This window comes from Neolamprologus brichardi, chromosome 18 (genome assembly GCF_056152115.1).
Source record: "Neolamprologus brichardi isolate AB-2024 chromosome 18, ASM5615211v1, whole genome shotgun sequence".
In the NCBI taxonomy this organism is placed as follows: Eukaryota; Metazoa; Chordata; class Actinopteri; order Cichliformes; family Cichlidae; genus Neolamprologus; species Neolamprologus brichardi.
Window position 1 is genome coordinate 385,001 of NC_142121.1, and position 18,788 is coordinate 403,788.

Sequence of the window (18,788 nt, forward strand, 5' to 3'; positions counted from 1 at the left end):
TGAGGACAGAGGTGAGGACAGAGGTGAGGACGGAGGTGAGGACAGAGGTGAGGAGGAGGTGAGGATGGAGGTGAGGAGGATGTGAGGACAGAGGTGAGGACAAAGGTGAGGACGGAGGTGAGGAGGAGGTGAGCATGGAGGTGAGGAGGTGAGGACGTGAGGAGGAGGCGAGGAGGAGGTGAGGACAGAGGTGAGGATGGAGGTGAGGACAGAGGTGAGGATGGAGGTGAGGAGGATGTGAGGATGGAGGTGAGGACAGAGGTGAGGATGGAGGTTAGGAGGAGGTGAGGAGGATGTGAGGATGGAGGTGAGGACAGAGGTGAGGACAAAGGTGAGGATGGAGGTGAGGACAAAGGTGAGGATGGAGGTGAGGACAGAGGTGAGGAGGAGGTGAGGATGGAGGTGAGGAGGATGTGAGGACAGAGGTGAGGACAGAGGTGAGGACAGAGGTGAGGACGGAGGTGAGGACAGAGGTGAGGACGGAGGTTAGGAGGAGGTGAGGAGGATGTGAGGATGGAGGTGAGGACAGAGGTGAGGACAAAGGTGAGGTCAAAGATGAGAACGTGTGAGTGAGGAGGAGGTGAGGACAGAGGTGAGGATGGAGGTGAGGATGGAGGTGAGGATGGAGGTGAGGACAGAGGTGAGGATGGAGGTGAGGACAGAGGTGAGGACGGAGGTGAGGACAGAGGTGAGGACAGAGGTGAGGACAAAGGTGAGGACGGAGGTGAGGACGGAGGTGAGGACGGAGGTGAGGACAGAGGTGAGGACGGAGGTGAGGACAGAGGTGAGGACAAAGGTGAGGACAGAGGTGAGGACGGAGGTGAGGACGGAGGTGAGGACAGAGGTCAGGACAGAGGTGAGGACAAAGGTGAGGACGGAGGTGAGGACAGAGGTGAGGATGGAGGTTAGGAGGAGGTGAGGAGGATGTGAGGATGGAGGTGAGGACAGAGGTGAGGTCAAAGATGAGAACGTGTGAGTGAGGAGGAGGTGAGGACAGAGGTGAGGATGGAGGTGAGGATGGAGGTGAGGACAGAGGTGAGGTCAAAGGTGAGGTCAAAGATGAGAACATGTGAGTGAGGAGGAGGTGAGGACAGAGGTGAGGACAGAGGTGAGGATGGAGGTGAGGATGGAGGTGAGGATGGAGGTGAGGACAGAGGTGAGGAGAGAGGTGAGGATAGAGGTGTGGACAAGGGTGAGGATGGAGGTGAGGACAGAGGTGAGGAGGAGGTGAGGATGGAGGTGAGGAGGATGTGAGGACAGAGGTGAGGACAGAGGTGAGGACAGAGGTGAGGACGGAGGTGAGGACAGAGGTGAGGACGGAGGTTAGGAGGAGGTGAGGAGGATGTGAGGATGGAGGTGAGGACAGAGGTGAGGACAAAGGTGAGGATGGAGGTGAGGACAAAGGTGAGGATGGAGGTGAGGACAGAGGTGAGAACAGAGGTGAGGACAGAGGTGAGGACAAAGGTGAGGATGGATGTGAGGACAGAGGTGAGGACAAAGGTGAGGACAAAGGTGAGGATGGAGGTGAGGATGGAGGTGAGGACAGAGGTGAGGACAGAGGTGAGGATGGAGGTGAGGACAGAGGTGAGGACAGAGGTGAGGATGGAGGTGAGGATGGAGGTGAGGAGGATGTGAGGACAGAGGTGAGGACAGAGGTGAGGATGGAGGTGAGGACAGAGGTGAGGAGGAGGTGACGATGGAGGTGAGGAGGATGTGAGGACAGAGGTGAGGACAAAGGTGAGGACAGAGGTGAGGACAAAGGTGAGGATGGAGGTGAGGATGTGAGGACAGAGGTGAGGACAGGGGTGAAGAGGAGGTGAGGAGGACGTGAGGAGGGGGAGGTGAGGAGAACGTGAGGACAGGGGTGAGGAGGAAATGAAGAGGAGGTGAGGAGGATGTGAGGAGGAGGCGAGGAGGAGGTGAGGACAGAGGTGAGGAGGAGGTGAGGACGTGAGGAGGAGGTGAAGAAACGCTCAGATTTGTGGGGGTTTTTGAGATGAAACCAGAGCAGTGATGTGAGCTCGTCCTTTTCTCATAGTCATAGAATCATCTGACAGCACATGTGTGTGTGCACGTGTGTGTGTGCGCGTGTGTGTGCCTGTGTGTGTGCACGTGTGTGTGTGTGTGTGTGCACGTGTGTGTGTGCGCGTGTGTGTGCCTGTGTGTGTGTGCGTGTGTGTGTGTGCGTGTGTGTGCCTGTGTGTGTGTGCGTGTGTGTGTGCGTGCAGGTCGAGCTGGCTGACTGTGTGTCCATGCTGGTCGGGAACAACGAGAGGATTCAGGCGATCGTCAGTCAGCTGGAGGAAACCTGCAGAGCCGTCGACGTGAGTTCACCTTCAGGTGTTTTCGCACCTTTAAGATGATTGGCTCCGCCCACAAACCACTCACCGCGATGGCCTCACTGTGTTGGCAGGAGAACGGTCGGCGACAGAAGTCGAAGGTGTGCGAGACATTCGATCACCTGTTCGCTCTACTAGAAGAGAAGAAGAGCGAGATGACGGTGAAGATCAACGCCGAGCAGGAGGAGAAGCTGGACTACATCCGAGGCCTGAGGAGGAAGTACACCGAGCACGTGGACGGCACCGCCAAGCTGCTTGAAACTGCCATCCAGACCATGGATAAGTCTGAGATGGCCCTGTTTCTGCAGGTGAACCTGAACGCACCACGTCCTGTGCAGCACTTTATGTTAGCGGCTAAAACCTTAGCATCAGGCTGCCATCTTTAAACACGCATGTACACAAGTTCATTGTTCATTGATGTAGTTTATGGTAGTTCAATAAGGAGAGATCACTGGAAGACCTGGGCGTGGCTTATGGAGAAATGGGGTTATTTGTTGTTGGGCTTTGAATCCCGGAGTCTCCACACTGGTTGGCTCAAAGAAGGCGAGCGAGAAGAAGATTGGACAACAGTGATGATGTCAGCATTGAGACTGACAGCGTGGGCGAGGTAGTGAAGGCAGAAGGGTGATTACAGATCCTCCTTATTGAACTTTCACATAAGCTTCATGTCATTATGTTCTCCTACACAAACATTTTAGGATGCCTCAATGTGTTAGCATATGTTGTTAGCATAGGGTGATAGCATATGCTGTTAGCATATGCTGTTAGCATATGCTGTTAGCATAGGGTGATAGCATAGGGTGTTAGCATATGCTGTTAGCATAGGGTGTTAGCATATGCTGTTAGCATAGGGTGATAGCATAGGGTGTTAGCATATGCTGTTAGCATAGGGTGTTAGCATATGCTGTTAGCATATGCTGTTAGCATGGAGCTTCAGCAGTAACACTTGTTAATGATTATTAAAGTGTGCCTTCGTTTCTCGTTTACAGATGGCCAAACCTCTGCTGCAGAAGTGAGCTTCCTCTGTTTGTTGAATCTTTGTGCTTGCTTTGTTTCTGTATCTCGTTTGTTGTCTGTTTCTCATGGTTGTTTTAATAAATATTTTTGTTTGCTCTTCCTTGTTGTTACTGATGTCCGTTTTGTGCCATCAGGATCATGGAGGGCTCCGACACGTCTCACCTCGATAAGGTCCAGCACGGCTACGAGAACATGGATCACTTCACGGCGAACTTTGAGCATCAGAGGAGAGCGCTGAGCGACATCGACTTCATCAAGCGTAAACAGCGTCTTCACTTACCAATCACAGATAACTTCATGTTTTAGTAACGCCGTTTTAGTCTTCAGTAAAACTGTATCACTATCAATAACGGTGCGTACACACCGAGCGCGATAGACGCGACCAGAGCGTCAGGTTTACATGTAAAGTCAATGGAGGAGTGCGATGAAGCGCGACTGGAGATCCCGCGAAACTTCAGAAGCAGATTTGCGTCGGGAAAACATGCAGAAGTAAGTTTGAAGCAGAAGTAAAATATGCGCTGCAGTTTGTGTGTTGCATTTTGTGCATTCGCGATAATCGTGTCTACCACTCGAGTTGGAAAAATCTGAACTCCAGCGTCAAGTCGCGCCGCGACAACCAATCAGGAGCCTGGTGACGTGATGCTCTGACCTAGTTTAAAGGGGCAGATCCAGCCAAAGCCATTTATCAATATGGCTACGCTGTAGCCAACCACCCGGAGCTGTACGACACCAGCTGCTTTCTCTACTGAGAACTTTAATATTATGTCAAATAAATCTTTGTAATGACTAATGTCTCAGTTCTACTACACAGCAAATATTGGCACACAACTTGACACATGTAGGATTTATCTCATGTTATACTAATGAAAATACAAACTACTATAGGAACATAGTGAAGACCAATTGTTTAAGAGAATAAAGAGAGGTTAGTTTATTTTGAGCTCCATTTATCAAGAAAATTTTAAAAAGACAGGAACGCTCTTTAGAGTTTTGTGGGTGGCTCAGAGCCGTTGTGGGGAAGTCGCTGGGACTTCAAATTAGCACATATTAGCACAGTATCAATAAAGGACTACCGTATTAAAATGGCCTGTATTTGTAAAGCGCTTTTTCTAGTCCCTAAGGACCCCAAAGCGCTTTACACATTCAGTCATCCACACATTCACACACTGGTGATGGCAGCTACATTGTAGCCACAGCCACAGGTCCTCAAACTGGGCGAGGGAAAGACGGTGGTACTGCTGAAAGCGGCCGTCATCCAGACGCAGCTCCTGGAGCAAATGGTGAAACTCAGCAAACTGCTCACGCTTCTGGAGGACCTGATGGGCCGCTGCTCTGCTCTCCACAGTAAATAGAGAAGGGAGACTCTCTCTCGACAGCTGCCATCTTGCAAACATACCATCTGGCCCTACTTCCTCCCACATTTCCGCTTCACGCGCGTAAAAATTGCATATTTTGAAGCACGACCAGTTTGCGTTGGACGCACGTCGAGGTGCGAATGTGCACGCGACCAGCTAGGGGGTCTGGCGCTTTTTGGTCACGTCTATCGCGTAAGAGAATGCCATTGTTGCTAGCATATTGTTAATATTTACATTAAACACGGCTAATTTCTCAGACTGGAGCAGACAGTGTTTGCTTGGATTAGCTAACGTGCTAAGCCAGGAGTCGGCAACCTGCAGCTCCGGAGCTGCATGCGGCTCTTTAGTCTTTATTTTGCGGCTCCGGGTGGTTTGGGAAAATAAATGAGAAGTATTTAGCTGAAGTGTATTTTATTTGTGTTTAGTTCTTTTTTACCTTGCAGTTCTAAATTGGAAGATTATTGTGATTTTGAAATATAAAAATAAAATTATATCTTATTATTTTTTCACCGCTCAAAATAAGCATCACACTCGCGGAAGCCGGTGTACCCGCCGAAACGCAGTGCATTTATCGAGACTTTCGACCCCAATTATGGATCTTTGGATCCACATTATGTCGGCAGCTCCACCGTGAACTATGTTAAAACAAACACCGCTCACGCCTCACAGACGACAGCTTACAGTCCTGTAAAGATGAAAGCCCCGATTTGCAGACGCTGTGCGCAGAGGTTCAGGAGCAGAAGTCTTATTGTAAACATATCACAGCAGACCGACGATGTTTGCATGAACACGCTTTTCAGCATCTCTTTATTGACCACTTTTCACACACGGTTGCTGTACGCACACAGCCGGCTGTAGCTTTTCAGCTCACAGCCCGACACACACCAACACAACAGCAGAGAGAGCGCAGACGTTAAGGCGGCGAGGCGTGGTTGCGGGTGCCGCTCAGGTGCGTCCGCCTCCAAGCGGCGCTGCAGACCACGCCCCCCACACACATTAACCAGGTAAAATACATATTTAGGCAGAATTTTTCAAATATCTATTTTTCATTTTTTAGCAGCATAGAGCTTTTTTTCCAATTACTTTTTAAAAGCCAGGTCAAGGCTCCAAAAGCACAAAGGAGATATGAGGGCGGCTCACAGCAGTTTTTGTTTGCTGGATCATTTTAGTTCAGCTTTCCTTTGGTTATATTTCTTTAAGAGTTCAAAATGTGTTAATTACATAAATAAAATGTAATTTTCTCTGTAGCACTTCATGGATTTAAGCAACACAGCTTAGTTGTTCTGTGGATTCTTTTAAAAAGCAGTTAAAACTTTTCTGTTCAAACAAGCCTTTTGTTGATCTACGTATTTTATATTCTTCACATTATTTACATTTGATCTTTTACATTGTGTATAATGTCTGTTGATTGTATTGTTTATTTTAATATTTGTGTACAGCGCTTTCTGACTGCCTGTCTGTGAAAAGCGCTTAATACATAAACTTTACTTACTTTAGTTGTTCACACAAAGCATAAAGGTAAAAACAATATTTACAGTGTTATCTTCATTTTAGATTTCACAAAGTATTTGCGGCTCCCAGAGTTTTCTTTTGTGTGGAAACCGGGTCCAAGTGTCTCTTTGGTGTTAAAGGCTGCAGACCCCTGGTCTAAGCCGAGCACACACAGCACAGATGGTGCATGCTAACCTGCTGTATGACATGTGTGCTACATGCTAATTGTTAACACTGTGTTTCTCAGTTGATGAAGACGAAGATGATGATGAAGATGAGGGGGAGGTCAAAGTTCAGACGGCCGGCAGTCCTGCAGAGTCGCAGCAAGCTGCGTCTGCAGGACTGCCGGCCAATCGGCAGCCTCCTCTGTCACCTGGTCTCTCAGCTCCACCCCCTCCGAAAGCCCCAGAGACCACGCCCCCTACATCATCGCAAACTAAGAGTGCCTCCCCTTCGACATCAAACCAGACCCCGCCTCCTCTGCCATTCCCAACTGCTAGCCCCGCCCCCCAGGTATGATATTGCCTTCAGTTCTGAAATGTAAGCACACTCGTAGGCGAGGTGACCTGTCTCAACCTTCTCCTTATCCAGTCTGATTTGCAGAGCGAGGCGGAGGACAAAGACGGACCCAAGCACGTGTTCTCCTTCAGCTGGCTCAACCAGAAGTAGGACCTGGACCTCTTCCTCTTCATCTTCATCACGCAGCAAATACGATAAACGTTTGAGAAGACGTTTCTGAACGCGCTGCTTTGTAGTTTCAAGACGTTTAATTCTGTGTTTTAAAGTCTGGAATCTTTTTTCTCTTTAATTGTGAAATAAATGATTTTTTTATTATTGACCTTTATTTTGCTCCTGCCTGGGATCAGCTGACACCAACCTCCAAACCAATCGTTTAGCTTCACAGACGGCGATCAGCTGAGACAGGAAACGGGGGGGGGGGGCTGGTTTGTCTTTTTATTGAGCAGGTAAAATGTCAGTTTTCAAAAACAAGCTGTTCAAACAACAACGATTTTATTCATGAAGTTAAAACATCAGCTGTCAGTAACCACCAGCTGGAGTGTCGCACGCCAACATTTCAGGACGAACAGTTGCTGGAAGTGCGAAGTCTTCTTCACTTTCCGAAGGTATCCATGATCACGCGGTTGCTGTCGGCCTGCTGCGCAATCTGCTCCGCCCGGGCCATCTCCAGCACCTCCCTGAGCAGGTGGAAGGTCAGGTCCAGAGAGATGGGAGGCTCGTCGGACCTCTTCCCCTTCTCCCCGGCGTCCTCGTCCGGCTGCTCCGCCCGGGCCTGTAAGAGGCGCTGTGTGAGCTGCAGCAGAGCCCATTTCACCGCTGAGGAAGAGGAGGAGAGGAGCTCGGGAGCAGCGCTTCCTCCACCCATCCTGAGGGAGAGCTCTTGCCCCAGGTGGAGGAGCAGCGGTCGGGGAAAGAGGCGGCGGTCAGCAGGAGCGGCGGCCGGCTGGGCGTCAGCAGAGCGAGGGAGGACAGCGCCGAGCAGAGCCGCGAGCCACAGCAACACATTCAGCTTCATCTCAGAGGGCAGTCTGCAGGAGGAAGAGGAGAGAGCACGCTCATTCACACACCTGCAACCGACCGCATCAGCGACACCGTGGCGAGGCGGACGCCCTGAAAACGACCTGAGTACACAAAGATGTGAGCGGGCGTCTGCTGTTACGGCACGAGTGTTAGCTGACCGTCTTTTCTCAGTTCCCAGGATGAAGGAAGTGAACCAAACAACCTAAAAGCTCGCCTGTGACCGTGAGCCGGCGTCACGCGAACGGAAGACGCTTCCTGGTAACAGCCACCAGGTCACAGACACACCTGGGGCCAGGTTAGGGCGTGGCTTCAGTACAGCTGTTCTGTTGAACTGAATCTAACCCAGGGTGGGCAACTCCAGGCCTCGAGTGTCCCTGCAGGTTTTAGACGTGTCCTTGAACCAACACAGCTGATTTAAATACTAAATGAGCTCCTCAACATGTCCTGAAGTTCTCCAGAGGCCTGGTAACGAACTGATCATGTGATTCAGGTGTGTTGACCCAAGGTGAGATCTCAAACCTGCAGGACGCCGGCCCTCGAGGCCTGGAGTTGCTCTGCTCTAACCTGTCGTGGATGCTAACTGGATATCTGGACATCAGGCAGACCCTCAGCCGGTGTTCCTCAAACACACACAGTTGAACTGCAGGATGTTTGTTTCACTGTGCCGAGGTCTGACCCTGAGCCACGACCGAGGTCTAAGGAGCTCGGAAAGAAAAGCGTCTGGACTTCTTTAAATTATTTAAGCATGAAAGCAGGTGTGGGTCACAATCAGGGTTTCAGGTGAGCTCATTGTGAAACCTGGCCCCACCCTCATGTGATTCCCTGAGGTCAGATGGCCCAGGATGTGAGTGGGCGTTACCAGACTTAAATCTGGGACTCTCCACCACTTGACCTTAGAACTGAAGAAGCTTCTCGAGGTGAATCGTCTTCAAGCAACTCAAAGAAGTCCAGACGCTTTTCTTTGCAAGCTCCGTAGACGACGATGACCTGGAGGACCGAGAACCTTCACAGACACACGACTCTAACCGTGGAAAGTCCAGCCTTGAACCTCTGATAAACACGAAGCCGAATCTCAGTGCTGCTAGACTGAAAGGACAACAGGAAGCAGACTCCACGCCGACCGAGGTCTCCGAGCTTCGCCTGTCCGTCTGCAGTCTGCGGGCCTTAGCGGTCACAGGTGAATAAAGACAGAGGCGGTGAATAAAGACAGAGGCGTGCACGCACGAGGCTGGAAACGAAGAGGTCTGCAGACGGATCACAAACCGCGGTCACTCGGACAGGAAGTCGAGGACAAAGCACAGAAATAAGAATTCCAATTATCGGAGGAAAGACTTGGGTTTCCTGCGTCTGTGGCGTGACGATGGATCTTCTTACCTGACGTGCGTTTGCGTCTCTGCGGCGTCTCTTCAGTCAAACACACTCGAGCTGTTTCTGCTTTATATCAGAGAGCGGGGGGAGGGGCTTTGCACGCGCTCAGTGATGACGCTGATGATGATGCTACTTTGTCTGTGGTTCCAGTTTCCTGGTGAGGACAGAGGTGACCTTCATCGTCCTCCTCTTCTTCAGTCAGCATGAAGCCAAACAGCTGGAAGGATTCGTAGCTTCAGTGATCAGCTGATCGATTCGCTGCATTTGTAAAGAGAAATATTTCCACGTCCTGACAGGAAGCGATCCAGACGGAGGGCGGTGGCGTTCCAACAGCTGTGGCGAGAAGAATTCAGGAGGAATGAACATGAAACACGGTTTTGTTTCTCTCTGACTGTGACAGCCGATCACTTCCTGTCGGCTGGGCGGCCTTGGCGGTGGAGGCGGCGAGCGTGAGGACAACGTGACCTTTCTCAGCCCGGCTGTGGACTCGGCGTGTGACCTTCATCTGCTGCAAGGTCTGAAAACGCTCTGACAGTTGGGACGAATTCAGAGCTTTGATATTTGTGCTGCAGCAGGAGGAAGCTCAGCGAGGTGGACATCGGAGCGGCGCCGTGTCCGCTACCATTAGTGATGAGGTCACACAGTTATGCCCAGTGAGAATGAACCACAAACGACTCAAACAGAGGCGCCATCGTCTCCTCGCTCCTTTCCTCCAGAGCTCCTGCTCACCGTTTCCTCTGGGACTCCCAGCAGGTCGGCGCCCACGCTCTCTGTCAGGATCCACTTACTGTATGACGAGCAGCGCGGCCTCGCCACCTGCAGGACCTGGACTCTCTGCAGGTGTCGTTCCGGTTTTGCTTCAATGGATTCTCAAGTAAACGTGTGACTCCAAAGTAAAGACAGAATGAAGCCCTGCTTCTGTTTGTTTAAAGGTCGATGTGTCTCCTCACCGTCAGGTTTACCAACAGGAAGTCCGTCCCAGTGTTTATATCTCTGCCTCCTCACCTTTCTGTCCTGCTGCAGTGACCTCTGACCTTTCACAGACTACAGCGGGGAAAATCTTTCATCTGCATCTTCATTTCAAAAACAAAGTGTTTACATGAGCAGGATGGTGCAGTCGCTGTGTTTCTGTCTGACCAGGAGCAGACGCGGAGACCACACCCCTGTGCAGCGATTCAATGAGACAAAAATCGCACAGGGCTAGGAAGAGTTGAGGAGCTAACAGAAACACGTTTTTGTCATTAACTTTAACGTGTCTACAAACTCCGTGAAGCTGAGCTGTGCAGCTCTGCCACGGCCTCTGAGCCTGACCTCAGAGAGAGGAAGTGTTTCTGCTCCTGGGAGAAAAACAGGTTACAGGTTACCTCTGCTCACAGCTCTGCACAGCCGTCTGCAGAGCTGCTGGGCTCAGCGTGAACACCAGCAGGGACCAGTTTGTAGGAGAGGACATTCAGGAGGAGGGGGTACCACCAAACCGACGTTCAAGGACCTGAGTGAGGTGAGAGGTCGGAGAGCTTCAGGTGATGAGCAGGCTGTTCTGTGTGGACCATCAGCAGCTGTGGAGGATGAGCAGCTGAGGGTTTTACCAGCATGACCAGCACATGTTCAGCGCACACGCATGTATGCAGCAGCCCAACTTCTGTGCACCTTTTTGTGTTTTTGTGCCTTTTCACTGCGTCGTCCTGCACCGACATGGCAGACAGGCTCAAACTGTCCTCATCCACGCTCTGAACCTGTCAATCAGACTGCGTGGTTGTGAGTTTTGTAAAAAAAGTCATGTTTGTGCATCTATAGAGGAGAATTTGTGTGTTTGTAAAAGTATTCAGACACGTTACACATTATTTAGTTAAGGTCTGCTTACAGAGAGAAAGCAGAAGCTGCTCTGGTTGCCTGGCTGTGTGCGACTCTCAACTTACGAGGACGGATTTTGAATCAGTTCAGCTGATTGGTCAATGTCATGTCAATCACATGACAATGTCCAATCAGAGAGCAGATGGGTTTGGCTGTGGGAGGGGCACTTTACTTAGCTTAGTCATACAGTTTGAAGCTGCAGGATGTCTGTAGCTCGGTTATTGAACCTTCGGTGGCTGCTGAAAGGATAACGTTGTTTACACCAGAAATACCTTTATTACCTTAGTGTTACGTTAACACAAAGTCAGGGCTGACCATCGCTGCGAGTTACCACAGACTAAGAGTGAAGCTGCGCTGGCCGTTGATGCGCCTGCTTGTTGTTCAAAGCACATGTCTCTCTGACTTTATATCCTCTAAACGAGTTTGTTGTGTTATCTTAAAACGTTTAATAAAACATGTATCGCTCAGGCTTTGTAACTGTCCCGAGCAGTGAAGAGTGTCGTGTCCAACACTGCTTCCCTGAGTCCACAGAGCCGGTGAAAAGGTCCTTGTGTAAGCACATGTGTGACTGACATGACCGACTGATCAGCTGAAAGCAAGAAAAACCGGGTCAAAATTCGTACTCTCTTGGAACAGAATGTCCCCACTAAGATAGGAAAACGTGTGTGTGTGTGTGTGTTTCTCAGAAGAGCCTCTGTGCCGCCTTTTTAATCCCCTTTAATCTGATCCAGGAACAGTTGCTATATAAATCTGATGTGCCGTGTTTAGACGGACTGACCCTGAACGCCTCACAGAGCACACCTGAGCTCATCTGTGTGACTCTGGTAGAGACTCTCACAGAACACACCTGAACACCTGAACACCTGATCATCTCTCTGATCTGATGCCACGCCTCCTCCGTCAGGCCGTGGGACAGAAAGCTTTCATGTTTCCATGGATATAAAACGTCGGCCGCATCCTTTGGAGGACCCGGCCTTCGCGGTCTACGTGGGCCGGGTCCTTCGAAGACCGAGAAGGACGGAAGTGCGAGGCTGTGAAATGTGACGGTCTAGCCTTCAGATTTGCGTCACCGCTGTGTCGGTGGAGTTTAATAAACTCGCCGTCTGCTCCTTGCTATCTAAAATATAACAGGACACTGGAGGAAACTCTCGACCGTCTCACACTTCAGTTTAATCAGTTTTCTGTTTGACGTTTATTCAGCTGTGTGAAAATGAAGGACGCATTTGTCGGCTGCATTTGAAGGAGTCGACGAATTGGGACAGCCTTCGGTGCGTCGCTGTGACATAATCGGCCTTCAAATGCGGCCTCAGGAGGGTGCAGCTGACGTTTTTTTTTTTAATTATTAAACTTTATTAAGAAACAGTACACAGAACATGTATACAATAGTGATGGTAAATTTGATTCTTTTTACTGAATCGAGTTTTAATGAGTTTTTTTTTGAGTCATTTGATTCACTGAGTCAGTTGACCAGAGAGCGCAAAACATTTACATTTTCACTCAAACTTAATTTGTTTCTCTTTTCATGTAAATCCTACTGCTAAGATGAGTGACTCTAAAAGAAAACAACTATTTTATAGAGCAAAAAAGAGCAAAAACATTTCTAAAATTAAGCAATTTCCTATCAAAATTTCTTAATAAACATTTATTTTGTTTATTTGTATTTTATTAGTATTTTCCTTAAATGTGTCAAATATATATTTTCTCATCTAAATGTCCACTGAGCTGTGAGCCAGGGGGCGGTAATGTGCCTTAACATTGGTTACCAACCAAGAAGAAGAAGCTGTGAGCCAGGAGGGAGGGGCTGAGTAGCTCAAATGTGCTGTTAGCATGTTAGCTGTTAGCATGTTAGCAGAGCGATGCTACTGTGAACAGAGGAGCTATTGTCTTGATGTGAGCTTCTACTCAGGGTTTTTTCTTCCAGTTCAGAGCAGAAATGTTTTTGTTAAGATACTGGATGTTGTGTTTTTCTCCACAGTTTTAATTATAAGCTAGAGACATTGCTGCTAACAGCAACAGGGATGAGTCAGTGAGTCAGTTGGGCTTGTGAATCATGATTCACGAGTCAGTAAAGTGATTCTCGAGTGTTGAACGATTCGTTCACGAATTGAACATCACTAGTACACAACCAGAACAAAATGAACATATGCCAGGGCTGTAATACAAAGAATTACATACACTCAATAATTTGTAATTACTACAAATAGTAATAGTTTTCACAGCCTTTTTGTTGTGACCCACGAATCAATTTTATGCAACATAAAACATCATTATAGTAATGGTTAAAATCAGGCTTTTTGTTACTGTATTTGCATTTGTGAAAATAAAATTTAGCTAAGATAACTAACACGTTTATTATAAAGTAAACATCTTTTTTTGCCTTTGAAGGAAACAAAATACAACATTTTCCTGTTTCACAGTAAAGTCTTTGTAGAGATGTCAGCAATGACTCTACTGAAGTCTGATCATCAGTGTACGGACTCCCTCCTCTCTGGGGTTCATCGATCAGCTGACGTCCTGCGTGGCACACCTGTCAGGTGTAAGATGAAGCTGCTGTTTTGTTCCACTCAAAATGACAAACAGGCAGGGGAGGGGACAAAGGGAGACACCTGGCTAAAGGCTGCCCCACAGGTGTCAGGTGGTTTTCCTCGTCAGTGCAGAGAGAGCGATTGGTGACTGGAAGCAGGCTGCTTCTGTTACCTGTTCCGTTTAGGCCACGCCTCCTGTAGCAGCGCCGCCTCACTCTGGATTTGATTCTGTGAGCAGAGTAAGCCTTCAGAGAAGCAGATCGCCAGTTTCTCCGAGTCATCGTGTCCTGTTATAAATGTGCTGAGCTGTGTGCGTGTGTGTGTGCGTGTGTGTGTGCGTGCGTGTGTGTGTGTGTGTGTGTGCGTGCGTGAGGATTACTGCTGCAGGTATTTAAACCCACAGCCAGTGTGTGTGTGAGCAGACACCATGCAGCAGATCTACAGACACGGCAACGAACAGATCGAGGTTTATACCACCGTCTTCTCCCCCCAGGGTGAGTGCAGCACACTTCACCTCTCAGCAGACACACCTTAACACCTCGCTTTGTGTCCATGCCGAGTTCAGGTGCTGATGGGCGGCGCCCTTTACTTCTCATGAATCTGACCGTCAGATCGGGTCAGACGCGCCCGTCACAGCGTTCGAAGCTTCTCTGACTGCAGCGACCCTGACGATTGGTGCGTTTGCTGCTGAAGCTCCAGATGTTACAGTGGGTGGTGTTCAGCAGCTGGAGTGTGACGATCGCTGTCTCCTGAACCCGCAGACACGGATCAGCTGCTGTGAGCCGAGCGCTGTCCGGAGGACGCCACGATCTCCAGACAGACTCCAGCGTCTGAACTCTCCGCTGTCTTCATCAGAGCGTGACGATGATGCGGGCTCTTCATCGCTGTTTTACCCCCACAGTCTCACTCACAGCTGAGCCCTCTACATCGCCTCGCTGGGCGCCAGATGTTGAACAGCTCACGCCGCTGACATCAGACTCGGAGAAAATACATCAAGTTTCTTAGTTCCACCATTAAAACTTTAAATGACCTGTTTGTAGGAAAAGACCTGAAAATCTTTCGATGCTTTTCTGAAGAAAAACGGAGAAACTCAGCAAAGAGCGACTCGTCAGCTCAGGTCCTCTGTGACAGCGACACACGGCGACCTTTGGCCTCGATGATGCGATATCAAACCACCGTCGTCTGCTTCAGGAAACCGAAGCTTCATCATCGCTCCGTGTGGAGCGAGCTAACCCGCTCACAGCGTGGTCGGTCTTGGGTTCAAATACACCCGTTCATGTGAACCCTGCGTGATAAAGATTACACTGTTGTGAAGTCCTGCCAGGTGTCAGCCAATCAGAAGGTCTGAGGACAGCTGCGAGCGGATCAACAGGAAGTTGATCTTCACAGTGAGGAAAAGTTAAACAGCTCTTTCGTGAACCGTGAAGGTCTTAGATATCACCGCTCTACTTCCTGTGATGAGTCTCAGGTGTGTTTGATCCTTGAACATTCACTTCCTGCTCTACTTCAGCCTGATCCTGTTTCCCGGCGTCTCCAACGCCGCAGCGTTTCCTGGGATCAGACTCTGACCAGGATCGTCTCGGACCGCTGAATGGAATAAAGCAGCAAGTGATGCATCTTTACACCTTTATACAAACTAATCTGGTGTAACAGCGGCTTGAGGACGCTCAGTGACAACCATCGACCAGGTGACCGGTGAACGCCTTCAGCAGCGTTTTAACCACACGCTTCGATCAGGCTCGCTTCAGAGACCCTCGACCTGACACATCTTTAGTTATAAGACTGAACACGAGGAGAGGGTCAGATATCCATGGAAAGGTGTGAAACAGGTAACCTGGTGGATGTTAAAAACATGACATCGGACCTTCGCCGCTTTGGACAGAACAGCGAGGAAGAGAGGCAGCAGAAAATCAGCTGTTCCTTAAATCACACAGATGACATCTTGCAGTGTGTCTCCTTTAGTCTGTGTCAGATCTGATCTTATCTAAAGCTCACAGTCTCTTCTTCCTCACAGGAAGCAGACGTTTCCTCGCTTTTCATGTTTGTTTGTAAGAATCAAATGTATGTTTTTCTTTTCTGAACTGAAAACGAACCTTCTCGTATGTCAGGCTGACACCACGAATCACCAACATTACCAACTCTAAAGCTTTTTGTGCCCAGAAGCACTGTGCACACAAATATACGACCCACAATGTCAGTAAAACAGGAACACACACACACAGGGGTTTTGTGGGATCTGTACTGATGAGCTGATTGGTTGATGTGACTTCCTGTGTTTGTCAGTCTGCAGGTTGAGGACAAGGACGAGATATGTGGGAGCAGAGAAGGTAAGACCCGACACCTGTCACGTGGGAAACATTTCTACAGCTCCAACACTCTTAAAACCTTCATCCGAACACATCATCAAACCTTTATTCTGAAAATCTGAAACTAAGAAACACATCTTATTTTGAAAGGCATGTAAGCAGTTTAGTCCAGCTAATAACCCGTTTGTCTTGATGTCAGGGTTCAGGCTCTGGCTCGGGACCAGAGAGGCTAATCCGAGTTACATCAGCACGACCTCTGACCTCTGTGTATTCACAGCCTGCTGAGCCGATTAAAGGCGCACACACGCGTCCTCAGAGTGACATTCATTCATAAAAGCATCGCTTTCGTTCTCACTAATATAAACTTGACATCTGCACGATATTTTTAACATTTAAACTACTTTAAAACTTGCAGAATTTGTCAGTTTAAATTTATAAAAAGCAAGAATTAAACACATCTCATCTTCTTTTATTGGGCATTTATACTTATTATCTGCAGGATTTATGTTTTTGTGATATAAAACCACCTTTTGAAATACAAAATGCTGACATGTTAACACGTTTTTAATGTTCTGAAACATGAATAAATCAGAAATTAAATCACTGGGGCTTTTGAAACCTCTAAACTATGTTTTGATCATTATATTATATTATTTGATTATTATATTATGGTTTGAAAAGCCGAATGCACCAACAGAATGATGACGTTTAAATGAACGGCTCCTGTTTTCTGAATATTTCTGAGCTTTTCATGAACTTTCTTTAATGTCTTTTATAAAGTGCTGTTCAGGTTTGATCCTCTGGGGGGCGATATAGTCATAAGCACTTCTGACTGTAACTGGCAGATGGCGGTGGCGAGGATCCAGTACCGGGGCCGCTGGCCGAAGGAGCTGAACCTGAACCAGGGGGACCTGGTCCAGGTTCTGTTTAAGGAGGATGAGGCGTGGTGGTTCGGGCGGCTGAAGAACGGGGAGGAGGGTTACTTCCCCGCCGCCTGTGTGGAGCTGCTGCAGGTAACGGCGCTCACCTGACCTCAACCAGTATGAGGTCCTTTACTCTGAAAAGCAGGTCCCTGAAAAGACCTTCCTCTGATTTAAGAGTGACTGAAGGGCAGCAACATGTTCGACCTTTGAGCAAAAACTAAAGTGAGCGTTGTGACACGACACGCAGCCTTGACGTGGCCGGCCTGTTTTCACCTGTAATCCCACTCTGGTACCTGGCAGCAGTAATGGAAACCACAGATTAGTTTTAAACAGGCTTCTGAGGGATTAAAGGCTCGTGGACGCTCCAGGTACACCTGTAAAAATACCTGTGCAGTTCCAACATTCATTTATCTGTTGATGCAAAAAACGTCATTTAGTTCAGAATAAAGAAGGTGAGTTCTCCTGGTTTCCTCTGTGCTGACAGGTGGAGGTTTGTAAAGGTGTTACAGGTGACCTGTCCAGGTGGAGCTTACCTGTAGCTCTGTGGCAGATGGGGTTGATATGAGGAAGGCACACCTTTTAACCGTTAAAAAAACTTCTTAAACTGCCAATAATTCATTGAAGGCGTTACGATATACTACCTCACCTTTGAGCTGAATTTAGGGCGCTGCCACCCATCTGCTCACCTGTGGTCACCTGTCTGCTCACCTGTGTCACATCTTCACCAGATTTAAAGGTGTTCAGGTGTTGAAATGACTTTAACCCTGAATAGCAAACATTGGTTTTAACCTCTCGTTTGTAACCTGAAACAAACTCAGCAGCTGATTGGCTCACAGCCAGCAGTGATGTAATCCTGTGTGTGTTTCACAGGGTGGAGCGTCTTCCATAGCCACGCCCACACTGCTGAGGAGAGGCTCAGTACCAGCAGTTGTATTGACCGCAGGCGCCCCCTGTGGCTGCACGAGGTAACTACAAAAACAGGTTTTACAGCAACAAAACTTTATTTAAACACTGAGCAGAGACAAACACTGAGGCTCTTTATTGTTTTAATGTTTTTTATTGGATGCAGTTTACTTTCAAAGTTCAGCTTTTAAATGCAGATCATCACTAATGTGAAGCTTTTATTTGTCCTTTTGTCTCTCTGGAGTAGATTTCTTGTGACGTGAGGTTCTCCGGTTCCAAACATACAGTTAGATTTTTATGGATTGTTGACGGGACGATCGTCAAACACAGAGAGAACTTTGGGGGAAACTCGCTGTGTGTGCCGAGGGCCAAAATAAAGCCCTCTGAATGTGCGTCGGCGGTTTTCACTGTAAAACGTGGACCTGATGACTTTCTCTCCTTTCAGCGGTCGCAGCACCCCGAAGCTGCTCAGGAAGAACAGCATCCGCCGCCCGCTCGGCCTCGATGGGCCCTCAGTGGCGGCGGCAGGAACGGGAGGCTCCTCCGCGGCTCCTCAGGGGTCTCCGAGCCTCCTCCACCGAGTCCTGGCCAAATCCAGGAGGAAGAGCTGCCCGCATCTCACCCACATCCACCACCCTGCCCCCGACACCGGTTCCGTGAACACCGCCTTCCAGCCGGACTAGAGCCGAGGTCACTCCTCCTCTTCCTCCTCTGCACGTGACCCGGGAGTCCCAGGGGTCAGGTCCAGGTCGCTGGGAGGCCCTCCTTCATCTGCTCGAGTCTGAAGCGAGTTTCAGAGGCCGATCGAGTCACCTGTCTGTCGAAAACCTCCCAGTCAGCCCCGATCGCCCGACGTCAGCCTCAGCTGGACCCCTCAGACGGGGCGGAGCCACCGTCGCTGTCAGAGACGCTCGCTGAGGCTTCAGAAAAAGGTCGGGACACCGGTCCAGCTTCATCGCTTTATTAAAACTGTACAGTCACTTTGTTTTTGTGTCACTTCACAAATGTGATGTTTAAAAAATAAATAAAAGCATTTAAAATCCATTCCAATATCAATCAATACAATCAATAAATCTATTGTGAGGGTTAAAAGAGCAAAGTGTTAAAAACATTCATGTTTCAAGCAAGAAATCAAGTTTTACACGTTTAAAGGAGCAGTTCATAAAATCAG

General features: G+C 48.8%; 3 protein-coding genes across 5 annotated transcripts in view; 2 read left to right on the top strand and 1 right to left on the bottom strand.

Annotated features, from left to right (window-relative positions):
- LOC102798990 (E3 ubiquitin-protein ligase TRIM63-like) overlaps nucleotides 1-7,040 on the top strand; it is a 15,284-nt gene extending 8,244 nt beyond the window's left edge. Inside the window, exons 4-9 of the mRNA XM_087831881.1 lie at nucleotides 2,229-2,324; nucleotides 2,414-2,647; nucleotides 3,329-3,351; nucleotides 3,491-3,615; nucleotides 6,450-6,715; nucleotides 6,794-7,040. Coding sequence (XP_087688007.1) covers nucleotides 2,229-2,324; nucleotides 2,414-2,647; nucleotides 3,329-3,351; nucleotides 3,491-3,615; nucleotides 6,450-6,715; nucleotides 6,794-6,871 — 822 coding nt within the window. The 3' untranslated portion in view covers nucleotides 6,872-7,040. The remainder of the gene's footprint in view (nucleotides 1-2,228; nucleotides 2,325-2,413; nucleotides 2,648-3,328; nucleotides 3,352-3,490; nucleotides 3,616-6,449; nucleotides 6,716-6,793) is intronic.
- Nucleotides 7,041-7,313: 273 nt separating this feature from the next.
- LOC148097209 (corticoliberin-1-like) lies at nucleotides 7,314-9,138 on the bottom strand. The gene is made up of 2 exons (XM_087831922.1): nucleotides 9,116-9,138; nucleotides 7,314-7,749 (listed from the first exon to the last, which is right to left on the bottom strand). The coding sequence occupies exon 2, from the start codon at nucleotides 7,734-7,736 to the stop codon at nucleotides 7,314-7,316; it is 423 nt and encodes a 140-aa protein (XP_087688048.1). The 5' UTR covers nucleotides 7,737-7,749; nucleotides 9,116-9,138.
- Nucleotides 9,139-13,277: 4,139 nt separating this feature from the next.
- Nucleotides 13,278-18,647, top strand: LOC102787031 (uncharacterized). Of its 3 annotated transcripts, none has more exons than XM_006806992.2 (5): nucleotides 13,278-13,979; nucleotides 15,769-15,812; nucleotides 16,637-16,804; nucleotides 17,585-17,679; nucleotides 18,063-18,646. In XM_006806992.2, exons 1-5 carry the CDS (start codon nucleotides 13,913-13,915, stop codon nucleotides 18,298-18,300), a joined length of 612 nt encoding a protein of 203 aa, XP_006807055.2. In that variant the 5' UTR covers nucleotides 13,278-13,912; the 3' UTR covers nucleotides 18,301-18,646. The 3 variants fall into 3 exon arrangements, with proteins under 3 accessions (XP_006807055.2, XP_087688045.1, XP_087688046.1); XM_087831919.1 differs by lacking the exon at nucleotides 13,278-13,979 and adding an exon at nucleotides 14,023-15,314 and having other exon boundaries at nucleotides 18,063-18,647; XM_087831920.1 differs by lacking the exon at nucleotides 13,278-13,979 and adding an exon at nucleotides 14,023-15,678 and having other exon boundaries at nucleotides 18,063-18,645.
- The last annotated feature ends 141 nt before the right edge of the window (nucleotides 18,648-18,788 follow it).

Excerpts from the sequence above, each read along its gene's own strand:
- LOC148097209 (XM_087831922.1), bottom strand. The coding sequence starts at position 7,736 with ATGAAGCTGAATGTGTTGCTGTGGCTCGCGGCTCTGCTCGGCGCTGTC.
- LOC102787031 (XM_006806992.2), top strand. The coding sequence starts at position 13,913 with ATGCAGCAGATCTACAGACACGGCAACGAACAGATCGAGGTTTATACC. Across the intron at positions 15,813-16,636 it reads GATATGTGGGAGCAGAGAAG|ATGGCGGTGGCGAGGATCCA; the intron begins GTAAGACCCGAC and ends TGTAACTGGCAG. Across the intron at positions 16,805-17,584 it reads CCTGTGTGGAGCTGCTGCAG|GGTGGAGCGTCTTCCATAGC; the intron begins GTAACGGCGCTC and ends TGTGTTTCACAG.